This window comes from Chaetodon auriga, chromosome 1, assembly GCF_051107435.1.
Source record: "Chaetodon auriga isolate fChaAug3 chromosome 1, fChaAug3.hap1, whole genome shotgun sequence".
NCBI classification, from domain to species: Eukaryota; Metazoa; Chordata; class Actinopteri; order Chaetodontiformes; family Chaetodontidae; genus Chaetodon; species Chaetodon auriga.
The window spans coordinates 23,493,602-23,517,882 of NC_135074.1; the positions used below are offsets into that span (position 1 = coordinate 23,493,602).

Here is a 24,281-nt window from a genome sequence, read left to right on the forward strand (position 1 = left end):
ACACACACACACACACACACACACACACACACACACACACACTACGAGAACTGTGAAGTATATGGAAAACTTTCCACAACGAAGAAGGGGCAGATTCTTATTAAAGCCCAATGACAGATTCTTATTAAGTCTGCCTACATGTGACATTGCTGCAAATGATATTGTCAACTTGAATTCAAAACAAATCAGTATAGTCGATTCAAGCATCAGCGAGCCACTTGAAATAGAGACTCAAATAAACACTAATAGTACGGGTGCAACAGTGTACAACAATCACAGTTTGACTCCACCGCTCCTACCTCATACTTGAATCCTGTGTTCTCTATAGCAGAGAGGGGTTGCCTATGAGGAGTCAAAAACACTCCTACTGTCGGGTGGATCCTATCTACAAGATGCTCCACAGTTTTCTTATTGATAAACAGACCACAAGGATATTGTGATTTGTTGGCAGCTTAACAGGCATATATAGATTCATTTAAAAATCATAAAAAGACAATAGCAGGCAATGACACTGATGTGTGCCACTCAGCAGCTTCATAGAAATTCAGGAGAAGAGGAAAGTGCTGAAGAAGAGACAAAGGGCAAGATGAATACCAAATGACTGAAACACACCGAAACGATTCGGAGCTCTATTTTTAAATGAAACCAAGTCCTCCACAAAATTAACTTTGATTTGATGGAATGAAACTGTCGGTTGCTCGTGGCAACCATTGGTTCACAAATGACTATATTCTTGGTGGGCATCCAATCTGGTAAATTACAGGCAGAGAGAATTAGGAAAAAGAAAAGGGAAGAACAAGAGTACTGACACGTAATACATTTTCAGCAATTAAGTGATCGCGAGCTACAAGTAGACAGCTGTGATGGATGATTAATGTGAACTTAGTCAAAACTGTGACACTCTTTCCACTCTTCACTATCAAGCAGCTCTCTCATTAAAAAGTCAAATTCAATTACTAAAACGGAATGTAAACACACTCACACTGTAACAACCAAATAGAGCTGTCGCTTCCCTCAGCCACAAAAGTTCACACAGGCGGCAATCGAGTTATTGGCGAAATCAAGAGTCATTTTACAAAAGCCTCGTAGACTGGATTGGTGATTGTGTTGAACGAGATATATTTTTAAACTGAAAAACTTGTTAAAGATGTGTGTTTAGTTTGTCTTTTGTAAACAAAAGCAAGGTTAAATATCAAGATGTCCTTAAAACCGGTGATGCAAGTGACAACTGCGCTTTGATATTAACAAATGTAGGCCAACGATCTTACAGATGATCTAAGTTTGACTGAAGGGTTTGTCATTTCGTTTCGTTTTTTCAAACAGAAGTCCACAGCCCACAGCCCCAAAATAACTTGTTTTTTACCACCGTCCCAAAAAACTTAAATGTTGCTGTTCTTTACTCTGTTTTTATCGACAGTTGTAATCAATAACAGCTACATACCCCTTTTTGTAATCAAAGTAAAAGTACCTCAACAGTGTACTTCAGCACACAAAGGAAAAGTCAGGAGATCATAAAAGTGAGCAGGAAACATCACCTTTGAACCATTAATGTCTGTACAAAATGTTTGTGCCAATCCATTAAGTAGAAGCTGAGATTTCATGGAATAAGTGGAAACTTTGAGCTGCTGGTGTTACAGATAATGTCAGAGGGTCACCAAAGACATTAGCACTCATCCTCCAGGGACCTTGAATATTTGTAGCAAATTCCATAATATCCATCCATTGTGAGGATTTTTCATTTGCAAACAACCTCATGGTGGCATTAGAGGAAAAGTAAGGGCATGGGAGTCGCAGGATTCATGCTCTGGGATCATGAATGCCTGTACAAAATTTTGCATCCATCCATCCAAAGGATTTTGAGTTTGGTCTGAATGTTGCTTGCATGGCTGAGAACAAGTGGTGGATGCTTCCAATAATATGGCTATGCAGATCCACAGAGAAAGTCTGTAGAGGCAAAATGACATCTCATTTAAACCTGAGCCCTTTAGTGCTGCCAGCAGCCCAGGAAAACAATGAGTAGTCAATAACGGGTCAATACAACAAGTGGGCCTGTTTAAGACAGGATCACTCTTAAACTTCACAAAGAGAGTAGAACAGGAAAAAGAGCAGCTGAAGAACATTACATCAAAACATCCTTGTTAAAAAAAAAAATTGATATGATCACAGCCAACACAAAAAGGCCACGCTGTCTTCTTCAATCACAGAACCAATTAGCATTATGAGAAAAATAAAAGGGAAAAAAGAGTCAGCGAGGACATTAACTGAGTACAGCAACTTAAAAAGTTCATTAAAGCACAGGCAAGGCAGGTTTGACTTGCTTTTAAATCTGAATTAAATATTGAAGGAAAGAATTATCTGAATACTGAAAAATAAAGAGAACTGAGGGAACATTGATTTTGAGAGATAGCGAAGAAGAGCCTGAAACTACAAAAAGACGAAGAGTCATGTGATTTTTGCCATCTGAGCATTCGCCTTTACTGTAATGTTAAGCTGAAGGAGAGGGAGAGAGAGAGAAAGAGGGAGAGAGAGAGAGAGAGAGAGAGAGAGAGAGAGAGAGAGAGAGGGAGAGAGGGAGAGAGAGAACCAGCTCTCTGAGGAAATTGCCCTCCACCCTCCTTCATCACTGCAGGTTTGCTTCCCCCCTCCTCCTCTCCTGGATGTCCGCCATTAGACACGCTCAATTGGATTCCTGTCAGATGTGCGGCCTCGCCCTGGGTCTCCTTCCTACGGGTGACTGAGCATGCTGTAGGTGTGTGTACGAGTGTGTGTGTGTATGTCTTTGTGTGTGAAAAAGCTAAGCAGCTTTCCCTATAAAAAATTGCCAACACAAAATGACATACGCACACAAACAAACGTGTGGGTGTGTGTGCAAGCAAGCGAGCACGCGCACACACACGCACACGCGCGCACACACACACAGTTTAAGGCTCAGTTCACATCAGGCAGTGGTCTAGAGACAGTGCGCACCCATTAGCATGGGCCTTGGCACAGCAGGGTAAATGCTGACACAGATTTGACCGAGAGGTTACGGTGCTGAGATTTACTGTACGCCTATGTTCATTGACCTCGCCTTGGCTTCTCCCGAGATATGTCTGTGTGATGTGACCATTTGAACGAATAGCTGAGGGTGTAAGCTGCTTACACCTTGACCTATCACGGGGGAATAAACAGCTGCCTTGGGAGTTTTGACCATATAATGCTAGTCTTTATAACACTTGGCTTGTTCACCTCTCACTGGCACAGTCATTAACAGTTATGTTTGGTCAGGACATAAAGGCTAGTGCAAAACTCAAGCTTGAACCATGGAACTAAAATGAAAGGGATTACAGCTGCAACACATTCTCAATGGTGTACTGTATGTGTTCTTCTCATTGCTATTATTATTATTATTATTAACTGGCCTTAAATCAGTATATGGAACATACGGGGGGTAGAAAATCAAAATTATGGCTTATGTAATTTTATATCACGCTAACTGTATATATCATGATACTGTAATTGTTCTGTAAACTGAATTAAGAAAAGGTTTAAAATAACCATTTCATGTCTGATTTTCTGAATCCAATTTCGTAACAAGTTCTTCTCCCTCATCTTGTGTTGACTGGGATGTCTGCTTCTCAGTATTTACAATTTCACTTTCATCCTCTGTGTTTTCTTGTCGCTCTCCTCTTCTGCGGTGTTTGGCAAATGAGCTTAGAGGTGCATTACTGCCCCCGAGTGTTGCTCTCATGTCACGCGAGAACGCAGTAAGCAGCCAAAATCATGGCACATCGCAAGGCAGCTGGATCCGCCAGATCATACGAGAATTCAGTCCTGATTTGCTACATAGACCCCAAATATATAGCAGAGACACAAAGGGGCAACTCTTTCAGTGGAAACAGTATTCCCAAATCTCTACCAGGGGACACATTTCTACCATTAAACAGTATGCAACATGTGGCCCGATCCTAGAACACACTGAGGTTTGTATCATTCGCTCTCGGTATGATTCATATCTGAGTACGGACAGTGGTGAAGTGGGTTGTGGCTATTAGCGCAAGGAACAGAACCACAGCACAGCAAAGTCCTGGGATCAATAACAGAAAGAAAATAAGAAACAAAGGAACAGCCAAGCTAAAATTAAAGCATCTGGGAGCCTTTTTTTCCAGACTGTGTTTCTTTGAACCTGTGAAGACTGTCTAAATACAGATTCATTCTCAAATTAGACACCACAGCCAGCACACCACAACATGTGGCAACTACGTGTGAGTGTGTGAATTTGATCACACAAGATAGGAAGAGAGCCGGACTAATGAAACATTTTACACTTCAAGGCAAAACTTTGGATATCAGTTTGAGCTGTAAGTAAGGATGCACATGGCCAATCAACCTGGCCAATTATCGGCTCAGTTATTCAGCATTTCAGAATTTTTATGCAATTGAAGATGAAAAAATAATTTAAAAACGTACTACTTTGGCGCTGATACAGCCTCCTCTCTGTCTGTAGTCACCACACTGCACTCTTTCTCAATGTCCCGCCTGCAGCAACCGATTGGTCACACATAACAAGTAATAGCCTATCAACACTGAAGGCTACTGTGCCACAGACGGGCATAGAGGAGCGCATTCACAGACTGGAGGTGCTCGAGGCGGCGAGCAGAGCCGCATTTCGAAGGAAAGGAAGCAGATATTGTTAAAGGTGCACTAAATATCACAATCTTGTGATCTATTTCTGTGATGACATGTATGCCCAGTTTCCCAGTTACAGCACTGAAATGCCAAAAGTTGTAGCCGTAGCAATTTATGAGAAAAACAGAAGCTGTCTCAGTGGAGAGCATGCTGAGAAACTCAGCTTTCTGCACCACTGCTTTCTGCTGAAATGGGACTACAAAGTGAGGACAGGGACTATGAGAGAAACTCTGAGAGACAGATTCAAAATTCAATAAGAGATTATGTTGTATTAGTTTTATTTAGTTTGACTTTATAAAACCATGGTTGATTCATTTATTTAATTTTAATGTGAATTTTAATTGCTAATGTCTATTGGTTGCAATATCAATCAGTTATCGCTCTCCTTGATTACTAAGTAAGAATCAGTCGATCCCTCGTGTACGGCATTCTTTATTTGTGCACAATACGCAGGAAATCTACATTAGACACACACAAGGCTGTCACTCAGGCAGGCAGACAGGATTTTAAGCTTTAGATTTTCGGAGTACGAGGCTTTGGAGTACATGAAAATCTAAAGCATAGCTAATGACTATGCAGAAAAAAAGGCAAAGAGGCATGAAATCCATTTGTGTGTGTGAGGTAGATGTTAAGTTGGGAGCAGGGCAGGAACTTCAGTCGGATAATTAGCTACTATTATCTGTTGCACCCAGTGGCCTGTGCCACTAATCCTGCTGATTAAACACAGCTCACAGTAGCACCAGACTGATAAGGCCACGGAGCTCAGTGATGACATAAATGTCTGGGCTGGACTACATAGGACTGGCACTGTTCTGCTTTGCATTAAACCACAGGACACTGATGTGAGAATCAAAAGAAAAAAAAAAAAAAACGAGGTTCAGTATATGAATGAAAACAGTAAAAGTTTAAAACTGTGTCCAAACATCCATTCAACATACTCGAGAATACTCGACAATACAAAATTGGCCAAAAATGAAGTCTAATTATTCCCTCTCGATAAAAACACACAGATTTGAAATTCAGATTTGTGCATTACGTCCACAAGAGGGAAAACCAATATGAGAGACATCCTACTTGTATATTATTTCGATATAAACAAATTAAATAATGTCCTAATGTACCGTGATCTTTTCAATTTCCAATCAATGACAATGACGGTGTGCGCAGGGTTTCCAATCGGTGCCGGTCCACATGTCCTGGAAGATTTCAACTTCCGGACAAACGGGAGGGAAATCCACTAACTTATTATCTGATTATGGAAGATTTTCCAGTATTGAAGTAGAGCGCTGCAGCCGGCAGCCACGAAACATGCTGCGACATAATCCCTCCGAACATTGGCAAACCGTCAGTGTATGTCCACTTCAAATGTTTGTTTTTGCCACGGACAGGCTCAGATTGTTATTCGAAGTGTATGACAAGATTATGGAAAGTATGCCTATAGAGAAAGACCTCTTTGTCTAAGAGTAAAATCCTTTGTTTAACCAGAAACAGACACTACATCGCTCTCGCCAAAGCAGCCAGACTGCATTCACAGAACCAGTTATTCTATCACCATAATACACATTTCATTCAAACATGTCAAAACCGAAATAAAACTCATTTAGATATCTAACTATATCAGACTATATCAGAGATTTTCCCTGTAAAAAAACTAATTAATTAGTGGACAACAGAAACTCCTGTCTGTCACGCAGTGCATTCAGTGCTCCAGCTGCTTGTTTTTCCCCACAATCAAATATTAATTATCACAATCGAATGCATGATTTTTTTTAATTAAAATATATATATTCAAGTTTAGAGTATTAGCTGACGTCCATACAATACAATAAACAGCAGTCAAATTACAAATAAATCCAGCTTAATTATTTTGATGCTGTTAAAGGTTCACTTAAATCAGCAATGTCTATAAAAACAAAAGAAGTAAAACAGGCCTTCCAAATATGATGTAATATATAACAATTACTAACTATGGAACACTAGTTCACATGAATTGGCACTTTAAGAGCTCTTTGTTTAATAGGTAGAGCTGCTTAAGTACCATTACCTTTAATTTTAATAAATTCTTTTAACAACCAACAGCATTTCTGGGAAACATCGGTTGTAACGTGATTAAAGCTGCATTAATGATTCTTTCTATATCAAAATGCAATCAAATGATAATTTGATTTTAACTGTATACTCACAGTGAACATGGAACGGAAGTTGCTGAGATCAGTGAACAGCTCCTCCACAGAGGTCTTCTTGGGATCGATGGCAAAGTATTGCAGCATGTTCTGATATAGCGTCTCCATATTGCTTTGCATTATCACCAGCTTGCCATACTGCTCCCGAGCAGCTTTGCTGAAGCTGTGAAGGTGGCGGTCAAGGTCAACAACACATCCATCTCACATTAAGAGTTCATTAAGTGTTGCAAGTATACTACTCCCCTATTTGACAGAATGCAGGAAACTAGAATTGCCACTGGTGGTTTGCCTTCATCACCCAGTCACATTGCAGTTTACATCCCTCTCTGTCCAGACCCTTATAATATATGTACCGAAGACTTTGCATCAGGCAGAAATGGCCAGCAGTTGGACTCACCTGTGCTGACATGTAATTTCAACCCTCTCTGCCACATGTCACTTGGAAGTCCATTTTAACAGATTGTACAGCAATTTGCAGAAAAGCTCACAGATTTCTTTCTAGAAAAAATTTCACAGTGAATGTAAACATGGCAGATAATAAGGTATTGGAATTTAACGGTGATCTTGCCTCTGGTTCTGTGCCAAATGGAGCAAGTCTGTTAGTCTGTTTATCATTTTTCGGCTGCCTTACTCTAAAAATTACCTTTTTTCCAGTGTGTGGACCAGCGAAAATATCTTTGCACCTCAAAATGTCCCAAGAATAGTGTCAAGAGCTGGTCTTCACAGACACAGATATATGCTACAACACATGGAAATCTAGTAAATACTATTGTGTTTAAGAATACCTGTACAGCAGTCTGTGCCAAAGCAGATTAGCATGCAAGACTGAAGAGTATTAAAAGGTCCTCTGGTTAAACCTAGCAAAGCAAAGGACAGCTCTGATGTGCTGGTATGTTTGTGTGGATGGGGGCAAATACGTAATGGTTGTGTCAACGTAAGGCATCAGAGTTGGTGCAAAGTGATAGGGAAAGCAAGAGAACGAACACACACCATGCCTACTACTAGGGCACGCTGTTCAGCAAGTCTACTGTGAAATTCATTTCTAAGCTATATTATTAGCTCTTTTGTGTTATTTTCTGTTTTCAAAGGCATAACATGAGCCATCACATGACAATCCTGTTTGAAGCTTTTGCCGCATGAGAAAATAAAATCTGAGTGAAAGTTATTTTGAACCAATCTGTTTCTTTAAAAGTCTGGTAAATTTCTGTGTAAATCAATGGAAAGAAAGAAAATGCTGTGTCTCTGCCTATCAGTCCTGCATGTGACCCCACCATCCTTGTCTCATGGCAGATGAGAAGCAACAGTGTCTGTGTGTGTGTGTGTGGTATCAAAATTATGCGGGCAGCCTCTCTATTGTGCCCCTTCATTACAGCTCAATTGATGAACCTATTTGACGTCTGGCCTCCATTGAATCTGGCTGGGGATGGGACTACCTATTCACAGCTGGATAAAAGCTGTTCAATAGGCACTGCTCTCAGATTGACTTGTCAGTAATATCTTTCCAAGGCAGAAGCAGGAGGGAAAGAGGCACAAGGAAAGCCTAAGCAGGTGATGGAGAGCAAGACACAGAGAGAGAGAAGAAATATCAGAGAGTTGTGGTTGATAAGTATCATGGGGTATAAAATATCTCCTGACTTCTTCCCTATTCCGTCGAAAGCAGTGGTCCACCACAGCAGCTCATTCTCAAGAATTCCTGTTCACTCTTACTTTCTCTCTGATTCAATCCTTTTCCCCCTCACATTGCCTTCTTCAATTCTCCATGCTTCTCCTCCTGTTTTTCTCCTCTTCTAATCTGACACCTTCACAAGCTTAGCTCACATTCAGAAGTGTAACACTAGACCTGTAGCACAGTAACTGTGTGCTCGAGTGGCACGTGAAGTGATAACGGAATTTTGAGTGTCACCAATGTGACACTCCAGGCTTCTCATGTTTAGCTGGTGAGTGTAGATTCCGCTTGTCGAAATAATGAGCATCACCTGCAAAGTTCATCAGTTGCAGGTGAAGCCGCCATGTGTTAAATTTTAACGGGATTGTATCATCTGTCAAGAGTCTGCAGAGAATAAAAGAGCAAATCCCCCTTCCTTTGATGTAGCACTTTCAGATATCCAATGATGTTGATGACTGGGAATCTTCATAGATGTAACTGAGTAACATTCAGTAGTAGAACTAATCACTAATGTGAGATACTAGAGCGTGATTATACAAACATGGATTAACAAACATGGATTAGTGTTTCTTTTTTTTTTTTTTGTCAATTCAAAGGTGCCCAAAAGTCAAATATCAATACTGTTTCAGTAAGTCAGACGCATGTTAAATCAAACCTTCATCTTACAGTGCTCACAACTCATTTCCAGGTTGTGTTAATTAGGCTACCAATCAAACTGCAGCGGTTCTGCTGTTTCAGCCGTGTGTGGTGGACTCAAGTCCTAAAAACAGAAGCACAGTTTGGACTGTGAGGTTCGCGTATGGATGGTAGGGGGTAAATATTTTTGGTAACACAGCTAAGCCCTCATGAGTTTGTGAATGCTGTAAGTGAATGTGTGCCCAGCTGACTTTTGCTGTCTGGTTTCAGTGAGTTCAGATTTCATTTTCACATTAGATGGAGTTTTTTTTTTTTTTTTTTTAAATCAGTGTTGCTAGGATTATAAATTTTGTGCAAGGCACCTGGAGTTGGAAAGCAAAGCAGTGAAAGACAGAGCTGTCAAATCCATTCTCAGTGAACCTTTCTCTGTTGCACTCAAGTTCTCTGCTAACTACTACGGCACAAGCCATCAGTGCCCCAGCCCCAAGGCTATTGATCAAAACTACATGAAGGAGGCTAGGTACAGGGTGTATTATTGAACACACACATACACACCTGGTCTGAGGCATGCCCGTCAACCTGATCCACTAACTACCTCCGAGGACAGTGAATAATTAACACTGCTGTCAAACAGATATGGACAGCTGTCAGCAATGGGCCTGGATATCCAAGAGGGTGATGAAACAGCAAAGTGAAATTATGTATTTATGTGTTTGTGAATTTGCATTTTTGCTTCATTATCATAAAATGACAATTGAATAACGCATATTAAATTGCTCTTGTTCTGTCTTGTGACTCACGCTGTGAAAGAGGAAGAGTGACAGAAAGATGAAGGAGGCTTTGTCTCGATTCTCCTTCTCTAACCCTTCCCTTCATTTTGAAGTTGCCCACAGTGTGAAGTCCCCTTCAAAAAAAAGAGCTGAGAGGGGCAGTGGTACAAAAACCTGATTAAAGAATGGGATGCCACTCATCACTCGCACACATCACTGACAGCGGAAAGAAAAGCAAATGTATAAAGGGGACCAAGGGTGGCAGGAAGAGCCTTGTCTCCCTCTCTTCTCTGTTTTAACAGCATATTGTACTTCTATTGTTTATTTTCTTGAGCGATTTCTAATGTGTTATGGATAGTCCGTATGAAAACAAAATGGTGAAAAATTTCATTATGTAGGGAGGGGGCTAGAATCACACACACAAATCTAAGTTTCCCAGTCCAGGTTGAAGGTGATGGGAGACACAGCACGAGTATTTAATTATGTAAAATGTAAAGGAGATGTGTTTAACAGGCTGTTTGATCAACCAAAGACTTGAGCGTTCCTTCCCTTTATATCACAAGTTCAGTTATGTGTTACACTCTGAAAACCTTGTCTTTTGCCAGCTTGTGCAGCATCGAACTGTTAAAACTAAACACATAAATTCCAGTAATATTCCTCTTACTTTTGTTCAGTTTGATTCATTACAGCAAATCCACTGAATAATTCCCTGGAGTGGTGAGTGAATGCATGCATGTGTAAAGGATATAGCCATTTTAGTGAAGAACATGTCGTTGGGGTCATCAGGGGAGGAGAAAGTCTCCAGGTCTCTCTCCAGCTGCAGCAGCTGCCTCTCCATCTGCCTTAGGCTCTTTTCCAGATTCTCTGCAGACACTGACACACATACACATATATCAAGACACAAAAGAACACATATTTGTAAAAGCACACAGAAACACACCCACGTATGAAGGAAATGTGAAGAAAGTAGCAGAAAAAGGACGACTCAATTACAGGTACAATCAAATGCATTATTATTTTGAAGCTCTGAAAGAATCGGAGAAAGATGACATACAATGCAAAAAAACAGGAAAAATAAGAAAGAGCTCAATTGCAAAGAATGCTTATTGTAGGCTCACACTGTGCTGGAGACACCATGGGAATAAACAATGACTGAGGGAAAAAATAAACATCAAGTCAGGGTAAGTTCAATACACATCTTTATTATTCTTTGCCTTATTAAATGCTCATGTGTATGTCGCAAGCAATTAAACTCAAATAAGAATACAATGCCTTACGAGACGCAGACTGTAGTGCGAGCAAATGGCTGCTGTGCTTGCTCATATAATGAAACTGTTGTGTGGCTCTTCAATAACACAAAAAAATGCAGCCCAAAAGTATGGAGATGGCTGCTGAAGTAGAAATATTTCTACGTCCTTCATCCTTTGTCTTTAGTCTTACCAACAGGTGCATGGATCATGCAGGTGGGAGAGCAGGGGAACACTGAGCCTAACTTTCTGTTAAGTTGGTCATGGTTGACACTTTAAGCTAGTCAGTGAATATAGCATATGGCTTAAATTACCCTGATTAGACCCTGCTTGACAAAAAAGCATAAGCTGCTTAATTTTAAGTAGTTTCAAATGTCCCTTGATCCTAATACGTGCCTTACGAAAAGGAAAAAAAGAGAAAGAGAGAAAGAGAGAGAGAGAGAACTTCAGTGTAGCTAAGCTTCTCACTGAATTCATAGTATAAACCCCATTTACTGATGGGAACATACTGTCTGGGACACAAACCAGAGACGCACATACACACTTGTTCAATCAGACATCTTCACTACAAATACTCTAAAAGTCTGCAGCCGCTGAAGTTGTACAATTTCTCTTGAAATCTTTAGTTTAATGGAGTGTGAATATGGTCATTTCACTGCAGGTAAAGTTCATGATGTGAATGTACGCACAAAAAAAAATACACATTCGCACGTTCAGCTGGCTGAGAGCAAAGCTCTCATTTCATTCTGCTGTCACTCATGATTTAGAGCAGGGGTGGGGAACCTCCGGGCCGTATACTAGCCACGTTCTTCTGAGTGATCCCTGACAAGCCAGTCTGCCTAAGTTGGTTTGTGGGGATGCACTTGCTCATCTTGAACATCATTAAGGCTCTAAAACATGCTAAACTGGATGAGCTGCTAGGACAGAAGCACCTGGATAAAGTTAAATCTCTGGTGGAGTTTTGTATGTGGTCTCATAAGACCACATTCTGACAGAGGCAGTGTTATGCAGGCAAGTTTTGAGGTAACTGAGCTAATAGCTAAGAAGCTGAAACCTCATTCAGAAGGAGAATCTGTGAAGGAGTGCCTTTTGCCACTACAGAGCTCCTAGCACCAGATAAGGTAAAATTGTTCCAAAGTGCCCGTTTGTCTGGACTAATTCATAGCGATGAAGGGACACCTGACGTGCAAACTCAGTGATAGAAAGTGTCTGATTTGACCTTCATGGTGGACATTAAGTACCTCTCAGAGCTGAATCTCAAGCTCCAGCCAGCTCTTCAGCTCTCTGCTTTCAAATGCGAAATCGTTTGAAGTGAAATCAAAGCTGTGGCAAGTGCAACTGGAAAGAGGAAACACTGTGCATTTTCCTACTCCGTAAGAACAAAAGCCTGCTATGACATCTGAACGTGCCGCTGAGTCTGAAAACTCCTTCAGGCATTTGGTGAGGAGCTTCAGGACATGAAAAGCAAACAAAAGGAATTTAACGTATTTGCTGCACTGTTTAATGTGGAACCAGCTAATTTACCTGACAACAAACAACAAATGAAATCACTGAGCTGCAAAGGAACAACCTACTCCTGTGAGCAGTTCTTTTCAAAACTGACCTTTGCCGAGACTTAAGTTCAGCTCAAGACAAGACCCAAACCTGGAAAACCTCATCACTATCATCTGACATCAGACGCCTCAACAGAGAGAACCAGCTCCAGTGGTCACAGAGGCTCATGTGATATCAGCGCAGGTATTATACCATAGCCAGTGCCGTGGATGCACCAGTGTGTGGCCGCACCACACAGCCAGTCGTCCTGAACTGCCAGATGTGTCCTTCAAAGAAGGTTGCAGATTTCCTCATTTAAAACTACATGCGACACAGCAAATATGCAAACTCAGATTTCACAGTGTCTTCATCATCAAGTGGACATTAACAGCAACGGAAGACTCCTCTCACACTGTCAACAATTAACGTTATGTGATATGCACGAACCAGTGTAAATATTAATAGACACGTTTTACGGTTTAAAAGCACATTGTTGCATAGTTTTAGCTAACTCCGAATATACATAGAGTTTATAAGCTGCTGTGTGACTGGCCACGTATCTAAATTCCAAATTCTATTCAGTTAACAGTGATGTTGATACGTATTTGTCCTGCATTTAAAAAGGACACAGTAAACTGACTATGGACGAGTTCTGATGTTACATGGTGAATTAACAGTGCTATAAGTGTGTTTAATTCGCCTGTGTTTTAGTGAGAAAATGAAATTTTTGAAGTGTTTACCTCTCATTCCCACAGTCGTCTCCCACTGAAAAGTGCAGAGGCTGGTAGGGAGTTGAGGTGAATGAAATCTGTCAAGTCTACATGGAAACACAGTGTATGTTTATGGATTATATTGATGCGGAATTGACAAGAAGACTGTTGATATATGACAGCTGATATCTCATTTCTAGAGTCCAGAGCAGACGCGTAAGGAATTATGAATGTCACATTTCTTCACGGGAGTTTGCTGTATTATTTTCCCTGTGGAGCACAGGGTGCTTCAATTTAATTAAAATATTTTACATATATTTTTTAACAAGGTAACTGCTGAAGTATAATAAGGTTGTCTGATATTCACTCATCACAGTTAATATGATGCTTGTTGAATGATTGACAACTTAATAATGTGTTTGCATTGATTACCGGCAGTGGCTGATCAGGCTAATTATCAGCTAATTGAATTCGGTTTCTAATAGCAGTACGCAGTAAATGGTTATCCTTTGTAACTACTTTCCAAAACAACCCCGCCCAACCACCATGGCATATGCATAATAAGCTTCTCAGGTGATGCCCAATAGCCAGTGACAACCCCCCAACCCGCCGTGTGCAATTGTGTATGGCCCTCAAAGGATGTGACAAAAATTTAAATGGTCCTTGATAGGAAAACGGTTCACCATTCCTGATTTAGAGAGAAGGCCAAACACGCTGCACTGACAGAGAAAAGAATGAAAGAAAATCACCATGTAACACTCACTCTGCACCTGACATATTATCATCACATCACTTCCTTCAGTATATTGCATGCTTTACTTCATATTTTTACTCTCTTAGCAACTGATCTGTTTATCTTCATTCTATTTCCCCTTGTTTTTATCTGCCCTCCGCCTCTCATGGTCACTGACACTAATTGTTAACAGTCAGTCAAAGATGCTGAAAATGCCACAACCGCCTTAAAAATCTTCACGGACTACACTGTGACCAATGATGTCTCAATAGGAGCAGTATGCAGAGAGCCACTGCTCTGCACTGACTGACTGTTACATTGATTTTATATTTTGGTACGAAACCACCCTGTCAATCTGGACAGAGAAATTGTGCCAGGATTTTTACACAAATCCTGACAGAGTACGGTCAAATGTTTGGAAAATGACAGGTCAATGTTAACGCCATTATAGATGCAGAATCACATAACATTGTTCACTGGAAATCAGTCATAAATGAACCTTAAACTATCTGTGTTAAAGTAAACCATGACCTTTATGAGCTTACTTGAACATTACTATTTTATCTTTTAAAGTCACACTCTTTTAGCTGTGCCGTGGACTTGCAAAATGGACAACTATGCATTTTAAAGGGATGTAACAAAATATGACTTGAAGAATTGATGTTTTGCTGACTCAAATCCAAATGGAAATATAATGAAATTGCTTATATTTCACAAAAACTTCACAAGCTAAGTTAAACTGCAAAAATAATAACGAAGTTCGGTTCAAGGGAATTCAAAACTAAAAATGTATACTTTTATTTGTATTGAATTTATCACCTGTATCTCAATTTGATCATTTTAAAAAGTATATTGTGTCAGAAAAGACTTTGGTTCAGATACGCAAATGATCTGTGTTAATGCGAACGGTGCAAATGGGTTGTAATCTTTTCAAAGAGTGCAGCCACTTTCTTTCCTGCCTCCTCGGGGATGTTATACATGAATATTGTAAATTAATTGTGCATTCTTATGCGCCTATGTGGCAACTACTCTATGCTGCCATTATGACCAGGTCTCTGACGTTAAAGAGATAAAGTATCTCAAAAGACTTCCTGATTAAATAGAGACAAAAAGGTCTGACTAATAATAATTCAATCACTTTTTCAAGGATATATTACATATAATCTCTGCAATCGACTGGCGACTGGTTCAGGGTGCACCATGCCTCTTGCCCGTTGACAGCTGGGATATATATATATATATATATATATATATAGATATATATATATATAGAGAGAGAGAGAGACAGAGAGAGAACTACATATAAGCTATATAACTAGCTCTGATGCAGGTGTGTTGGAAAGAATCACTATAAGACAGCACACACTGCTCTTGCTCAGTATCACAATTCATTGATCGCACTAATGTTTCTGACCCTCTGGACTTTTCGTCAAGAGAGTGTGACATTGATCTTCTTTTCTCAAGACTGTAGTAGTAATTTGATCAAATACACTGCAGCTTGTCATACATGCAGTGGCATGTGAAGAGCGCAAACCTGATCAAAGACCTAATGACTTACACTTCTAACAGTGATGTACTTTATGATTTATTTTCAGACAAAGGGGCTGTTTAATGAAATCAGAGGCAGGACAGGTGTCCTTCCTCTCAGTGAAGTGGGTGGTGTGCTAAAGCTACAGCAGCAGCAGTAGCAGTAGCAGCAGAAGCACCACCACCAAATTGCAAAAAAAAAAATGGAGGGGTATTGAGGGGCTTTTATGTGGTTTCAGAGTATTGTTATTGATATGTCACTCAGACATAAACCAGCTTTAAGACAAGCAAGCTATGGGAATTTCTAAAGAACACACAAATATTAATCTTTGACTAAATAATCAATAATTTTCAGACATTGTACCAACATTTGATATGATCTGTATGACAGACAGAATCATTTTAGTAAACAATCAGAAACTTACACCTGCTCCATTGTTTCCATTTTTAAATTTTTGTCTTTTGTCTCCCAAAAGTTTCCCATACTACCAAAATCTGCTGAATGAGGTGTGGACAGCATGCAAAGGTGGAAGAAGGCCAGACAGGCAGTCTGCTTAAAGCCCAGTGATGATGCACTGACTGAGAAAAGAGCAAGGGAGGACGAGACACAGAGGAAAACAGAGAAGAGCAATCCAAGCTGCAAGTTTCTGGTGAAGAGGCTCCTCCAGGTGGAAGGGCATGTGACCGAGACGAGACATGCAGGTGACAACAGTTGAGGCATACACTTCAGGAGAAAATCTGCCTGGGACAGCAGCTGGAATATTTACTTAAAGACACACAAATGTGTTTCAAAACAGATGATGCTGATGCTCAATGTAAACGCACATCTGTCATATGCAACTAAAGAATTGTGATATAATTGCTCTGTGGCACAGTGACAAACAGAGTGCGAGATAAAACATAAAAGGCTGTTTCCGTGTCTTTTGTTCTCTCTCTCTCTCTCTCTCTGGCTTTCTGTTTCTGTGTGTTGAGTGTGAGTGATTCTTATGAGCAGTGGGGCCTGAATGCCTCTGTGGTCCAGCAAGGTTGCAAACAGATATAGGGTGTTTTAGAAGAACAATAATTGGAATATTTGCTGAGGTCAAATCCCCGATTGTCATCCTTTTATTACTCTGCCAACCTACTGTGCTATAAATGAGACTGAGGGGAGCACACAACCGTGCATACTCACAAACAGCTCTGCTACACACAGAGCTCTACCATACATCATTCTTTGATGAATGAAAATTAAGAGACAGATCAGCCCTCTGATGCCAAAGCCTGAAAGACAAGAGTGAGTAGAGTGATGGTGCCAGAGGCTGGGAACTGGAGACCTGTAACGCAGGAACTCCTGCAGCATCTACTATATACCAAAAGAGCATGAAGGTCACTGAACTGCAAGTTGCAGGGTAGACTGTTTATCCTATATACTCTCAACCTGAGGCTCATCACTCACACTGCATGCGGCAAAACTACAAAACGAGCTTGAACCGCATATTAGAGCAGCATCTGAATATGGCTGAATCCTCACATTATTCCTTAATGACTCCACTGGGCCACAAGCCTTCAACAGAAAATGAACCAAAACAGCTTTTCCATCGTTGCCGCACAATGTAATGTATGCAGACGTGTCTATTGACTACGACACTTATTTTTCCAAGTAATGTTTCTGCTGCTGACAGGCGGTATTTGAAGAGTTACAAGCTGAAATAGCCTGGTTGAGCAGATTAATATGTTTCCATGTTTGTATGATTTCGACATCAAACTCAGCACCACGCACCACACAACAAACCATCCTAATTGCCTGACTGCCGCATGTTTGTTTGCGATGAGGGACAAAAGAAATAGGAATAGGAGAGAAAAGGGACAGAGAGCAAGATTGATAGACCAAAAACCAGACAGGGAGACAGACCAGAATAAATAAATAAATAAATGAAAATAGAGAGATATTGACAGACAGGTGAAAAGATACATAGATAGATACATAGAAAATGACAGAGAGAAGCAGAACACCAGGACTGCTTCTCCATGTCAGGAGAAATAATGATTGTAGTGCTGAAAAGAAGAGAGAGTGGCAGAAATAAGAAGGCAGACACAAAGGAACCCTGAACTAAGCTGCAGTTTTGCTTCCATGAGAGACGGGATTGGCAATGGGGGAAACGAAGGCTGTGTTACACACAGTCAAAAGACAGCAGCTTTTGCAACAGAAGCGTAAATCATTACTGCTACCTCAGTCCAACCCTGTTTTCATGCTCAAGTAAGCTCTTTGGTTAGCGTCTATGAATGTAATGCAGCCTTTTAGTGTGTCTTCAGGCCTCCCGAATGGCTGTCAGACCTGATAAAAAGGAAGCCACTCAAGAGCATGGTTTACAAAGACGAAATGGGATTTGTGTGTCTGAATACTAGATATGGAGAGATGAGACGCTTAGTGTATGCATCTCATAATAGCACAACAACACAGAAAGACAGTGATGGAGAAAGAAAACTACAAATTATATAAATGCAAATGTATGGTCTGCTTGAGGTCCATGAAATAAGGAGGTGGACAAAGCTTTAAGAGCGATCCAAACCCTTGTACGTCATCTTAGTCTTGACCAAGGTTGTGGACACACAGCACAGTTGGGAGAAATTGAAACACTCAATAGGAGCATCATTATCCACCGATTACCAAAGCACCAACAGAACCTGGAGAGGACCTTACAATAAACAGACAATAAAGTCGCACATTAAATCCTCGCTCTGTATTCTCCTCCTCACCCTGTCCTTCACTCTCTCCTGCTGGGAACGGACAAGCAGGTAAAATCTTCTTTTGAGCAGCAGAAAATATGTTGCGACAGTATGACCTCACATGCATTTATAGTTGTAAACACACACACATAGTGTACACAGACTGCGGCTCACTGCATCCTCCTGAGAGCTGCTTATGGCAATATGAACAAAGAATGTGACAGACTCTCCTCTGATCACCCAGTCTGTCCGTGCTTGCCTATGACCTTTACCTTACTCTAGATAGACTGGTCAAACTCAAGGCAGTGTGTGAGTGTTTGTGTGCATGGCTGTGCATCATTAAGAAAGAGAAGAAAGTCAATTTATGTTAAAGCAGCTGAGAGACTTAAACTACATTCAAACAATCTTTTGTCACGTATTGTTCTTTATCAGAGCAGTAGACAAGACCTGAAGTATTCTCTTGAAAAATAAGCCTATAACTCTTGTAAATGTGCTGCAGCAGAAGATTAATGTTAGTATCAAACAGCAGTGCAGATGAGCAGAGTGTGGCATAGATCAAACACTAAACTGGTAAAATACAATGCATGTTTACAGAATCAACAAGCATCCAATCCCAGAATAATCCCAAGAGAGTTTCAAAAGTAGAAAAGTAAGTGTGAAGCTCAAAGTAAAACAGAGGAATACAGAAGAAGAATGCTTCATTTCTGTCAGGGTAAGAACACTGTCTGCTATAGGCTGTTCTGTCGATGCATTAAGGGTCGTCCGCATCAAGAACGATAACTATAACATTACAATCACGAATGTTCATCCACACGGATGAACAATAACGTTCTGTAAACAGAGGAGCCAAGCACATGATGCGCACTCAAGCTGTGTCGACACCTCAGGAAAATGGATATCGATGACCTGTTACTGCTTTGCCTTGCGCAGTGAAACAAAAAGAAAACCAGGTTTGTGAAATTCCTCAAAGACGACAGGAGATGAGAAACGATGTATTTATAGTTATTGTGACAGTTATCATTCTTGGTGTGGCCTGCCCTTTATGCTCTCCACACCACATTCTTTAATGCCTGGATCTCGCACTACTGATCAAATACAGCAATGCAATATCATATAATGTCACCCTGGTGGTCACTTAATCTCCTTTGGATGTGTTTTGGTGCTGTGATCTTGAGCTCTGTCTCCCCCCAACAATGCTTTGCAGGAGCTAAAGTGACAGTCATTTGTTTTGTCTGGATGCTGATGATCTCAACTCTGACTTATAATGAAGCAGCTTTAAAATAAGATTCATGATATCAGTCATTTATATGGCTGGACAACCCACACAGCTCATTATTGTCTTATTAGGCTCACCTTTCCAATCATTTACCACTGCCATTATCCATACCATCACTGTTGTTGAGGCCAGGCGATACTGCTTAATGGCCACCATCAAACAACAGGCCAAAGTGTTGTAAATTTCTGAAATGTTATTCAGTTTTCAGTTTTAATCGCATGCCTTCAGTCGCCTAAAAACACGCTGAACAGAGGACAACATAAAAGGCTTTTCTCATTTAACTCAAAGGTAAAAAGGCTGGCTTTTTGAGTTCCAGACAGACAGAGCTTGTCACAGAAAGCTGCAAAACAGAGCGGAAGAAAACAAAAGAGTGTCTTGTTTGTATGCTTTTGTTTGCTCAAAGAATATTCTACCTATTTTATTAGTAATTTAGCATTTGTAAGAACAGTTGGCAAAGACCTGTTGGTAAACAGCGGCAAGGATGTTGATTTGACAAGGAGTGAATGAAACTCCCTGCATACTGGGAGAGCTAAAGAACTTAAATTGGCACGAGCAGGAAACCAAAATAACTGCAAAAATCACCCGAAAAGTGGGAGGTAAATGCAGTGTTCTCAAATTATTTAACAGCGAAGTATTTGTTAGTTGATAAATAGAGTGCTGATCCTTGCATGCTTTGAAAGTCACATTAAATGATGCAAAGCACCTTGGTGGAGGTAGACAGCAATGTCTTTTGTTTTCCTTTCAGATGATATTAAATCTGTCTGTTTCTAGACGACCTAATACATCAAAACTGTCAGGATATCCTAACTGTGTTTGTGTGTGTGGAGGTTTGTGGATATGGGTACTGTTGTATATTACCTCTGCTAGCTCGGTCAACATGCTCCAGGTCTTCAACAAACTTCATCACATTTGGAAATTCCTCCTCGCATATTTGCGCCAGGAAGTGGAGTAATGTGGTCTTTTGGTCCGCTGACTTTGTGTCCTTTAGCTGGAGTAAAAGACAAAACACAAACACATACATGTAAAAACATCGGCAGAAAAAAAAACTTGAAGACTTTAGTCTTCATACACGATAAACAAACAGACTGCTCTGATTTAGGAGTGCAGGGTAGAAAAAGTAAATGAACTGGCGCTGTAGCCTACATGTCATGGGCAGATGGTTGTTACTGGAAACGAAGATCAAGGACAACACCAGCATCTAAACGGACCGAACTGACATTTGTAGCTATATTTCCGTGCCGTTCAATGTGCTGCAGCAGAGCTGCTAATTTGTTATTTAGCCCGAAAACTGATATTAGAGGTGAGCTTTTTGGTTTAGTTGCTCATTCAACAAGCTAAGGTGCAGGACAAGACCTGTGCTCATGTTTGTGGGTTAGATAAGAAGCAAAGCTAATGTGGGTTGTTGTTCAAAGTCTGTGGCTCTTGTGTTACATAACAGACTCCTGTTTGGCTCAGTATGACTGTTCTGCCTTTGATCAAACGTTGACGTTACTGCTTTATGCAATATTTTATTTGGTGTACTGAAAAAGGACTCCGTCCACGGACGGATACTGAACCTTTTTGCATTCTGTAGATTGAATGCAAAACTAGGGGGCGCCATCATAAAACCAAAAAAAGGTCAATGTAAATTTCTCCCTTTTGGCCTCTGATTGATGTAATTTGACACAGCAAACTGACCTTCATTCAGCTACTTTAAAGAGGCCATATTGTGCTTTTTGCATTTTTCCATTTTCTTCAGTGTGCTTAAAGCTTTTTCATGCAAAACATCTCCACTGTTACAAAGGCCAAAGTCCACAGCAGTGGGAGTCAATCTCTCCCATAAAAAACACTTCTCCTGGACTGCCTGAAACCCCTTGTTTGAGTCCAAGCTTTTCTGCCATCACTTGTCTATGTCATTGTGACACAGCACCACCTCCAGTTTGGTGATTATCCTCCATCCAGGTGACCGTCTAGCCCACCTCGCCGTCTGCTGTTGCTGGACAAAGATGTGGTTACAATTTAAGCAAAGCAGCCCATTTCTTTCAATTGTTGGCTGCAAAAAACCAACACAAGTCTTCATCTACACTGGACAACTTGCTCAACAAATGGGCAGTGAGGCCGAGGCTAATATGGATCAGACTCATCCTATATGCGGTGGTGACGTTTTTATTTAAGAGGTGGTTATTGTGGTGATATTCACTGTGAAGTGCAGCTAACTGAGAGCTAAAATCACCAGCAGAGCTGATGGGAAACATGAACCGGCTTAGGCCTGTGTGAACTGACCAATCAGAGCCGATTAGCTTATTAGGAAGCGGAGGCTCAGGGAGTACTGGAGCTAAAATGGAGAGTTTCAAACAGAGAAAGCAGCATTGCAGCATGTGAAAAGTAGTGTTTTTTCAACATTAAAGCATGTAAACCTATTGTAGCATACACCTAAAGTAAAAGTGTGAACCTGAAAATAAGCACAATATGGCCTCTGTAAGCCCTTCCAGTAGCTTCGTAAATGTGTGTTGATAGCACTAGAGATGATTTCATGTCTCATACTCATGCAGCAGACACATATTCACAATGTGATGACCTCTCCTGCGCTTTGTGCCTCTCTCTCCTCTACACACAACAATTTTTCAATTTCTCTGATAAATTTCCATCATCGCTCTTTTACAGTCTAATTCCAAGATGTCTCTCAGTATCCCCGCCAAACATCCCTCCTGTGGAGTGTGTTGCTGTGTATCCCTCTAGGTGATCTATTGGTAGACAGCAGTGTACTCAGCCCCGCTGGGTTTAATCATGTTTGTATTATCTCTTCTAATCAAACATTCTCATCTCTCTTTTCATTTCTGTTTTCCCATTTTTTCAAAAGCTTCAAGTGCTGCGCTCAAAAAAGGTCCCTCTCTGAATTTAGATGGATGGTAATCATAGCTGACAATGTAAATATTTTGCTTTTTCTCGTTGGACTCGGTGCAGTTTTCCTGTGCTGTGGAGTGTGCCATGGAATTAAGCTGTCAAACTCGGGGCAGGCACAAAGGTGATGTCTTCCTCTGTATATCCTGCCTCTGACAATGACTCACACCCTGGTTCCACAACATACGAACGGGAAGATAACGATAAAAACACACTGGACGAGCAGCGTCACAAATGTACCAAACATAAAGCTTATTCCTTCATAGACTTTTATTAATTGTTTATAATCTTGTCACGCTAATTAAATGAATCCATCATGTATGTATGAATCCATGTGAACGCACAGGCAGAGGTGTTTGTATGAACGTAAGCACCCAAGTCTAACCGTGTAGGGAAGTGGCAGTGATGAATGGCTGCGGTGGTTGTTACTGTGGAAACTGCAGTGAGTGTGCCAACAGCTGTAACGTAACCACCTACTACTCCAGGATTTCGCTCTGCTCTCACCATCACTATGATAAAGGAAAACTTACCATTCTGTCATCATGTCATACGAAACCCAAAGATATCGGTATTTGCTATACACAAAGCCTGGGTTGTGTGCAAACGTACAAAGGGATGTTAGCAATGGCCTCAGTTATCTATTCTGAGCAAGAGAATAAGAATAAAGTCATCCCTATGTTTGGCTGCTTTGATACATGCCAGCAGATAGAGGAAAAAAATCTGTCTTGTGAGACTGATAATGATCAATCAATTGAAATAGTTTCAAACTAAATTTCTAATCACAGCAGCCACTTGTGATCAGCTCACTGATAGGGCTCAGACAAGGTGAAAAAAAGTCCTGACATACATGAATGGAGGCTGACTCTCCTAGGAAAACACACGCTTACACACAGAGACACACATGATTAACATTATTCATGTCTGCGCACACAAAGACATTCTGAACACTGAATCTGTGTTGTATATGTTTCTGATGACTGTGAGTAAAAAAAAAAAAGTGTGTTTTATCTGCAAAACTCTAAGCATTATTGATTGTTATGGATTGGGACTTGTAGTCATAATGCACAATTGTAATACAATATCTATATTGCAAATGAGCACTTTAATAAATGAGGTTTTTGATTATGTGTAATCAGAGACTGCTGTAATGGCAATGAGAACAATCTGGAAGGCTTACTTTCTAAAAAATCTGCCCAGTTTGTATCTGTTCTTTATATCAATCTTAGATAGACTGTGGTATTTTACAAATCACGTTACTGCTGTTACTATAGTCCAGCTGCAAATTCGGCCGTGTAAACGGGATAGGAAAACTTCGTCATGAGCTTTTTTCCTTGAACATCCCCCCTGTCGAAGCACTGCCACTGGAGGGATAAAAGGTGACATTCTGTATGTAAACAGCTGATAGTAAGGTCAGCATTTCAAACCTCACCTTGCAAAGAGAACTGAGGTCAAAGCCATATGACTGGGCATTTCGAGAGCCTGCATTCATGTAATTCCCCAGCAGCAGCACCAGCTCCAGCAAGCGGCCAAAGGAGCGGCTCTTCCTGACCTCATCACAGGCGGCGTTTACAGCCAGGATATCTGGACGCAGGTTGTTTACCTGCTCCTCAAACTGCAGTCGGAAGAGGATGTGGTTGAGGCGAGGACGTAGCCGCTTCACGCTGCTCATCTGAGAGGGGGAGAAGAGACATGGAAGAAACGGGGGAAGGGCAAAGGAGAAAAGAATAATGCAAAGGAGAATTACAG

The 24,281-nt window shown here is 40.7% G+C and overlaps 1 protein-coding gene across 1 annotated transcript in view; it reads right to left on the bottom strand.

Moving 5' to 3' along the window:
• Positions 1 to 24,281, bottom strand: part of LOC143320687 (protein diaphanous homolog 3-like) — a 161,931-nt gene that overhangs the window by 62,134 nt on the left and 75,516 nt on the right. Inside the window, exons 22-25 of the mRNA XM_076730545.1 lie at positions 23,965 to 24,204; positions 20,514 to 20,643; positions 10,671 to 10,796; positions 6,852 to 7,015 (exon numbers count right to left, since the gene is read on the bottom strand). Coding sequence (XP_076586660.1) covers positions 6,852 to 7,015; positions 10,671 to 10,796; positions 20,514 to 20,643; positions 23,965 to 24,204 — 660 coding nt within the window. The remainder of the gene's footprint in view (positions 1 to 6,851; positions 7,016 to 10,670; positions 10,797 to 20,513; positions 20,644 to 23,964; positions 24,205 to 24,281) is intronic.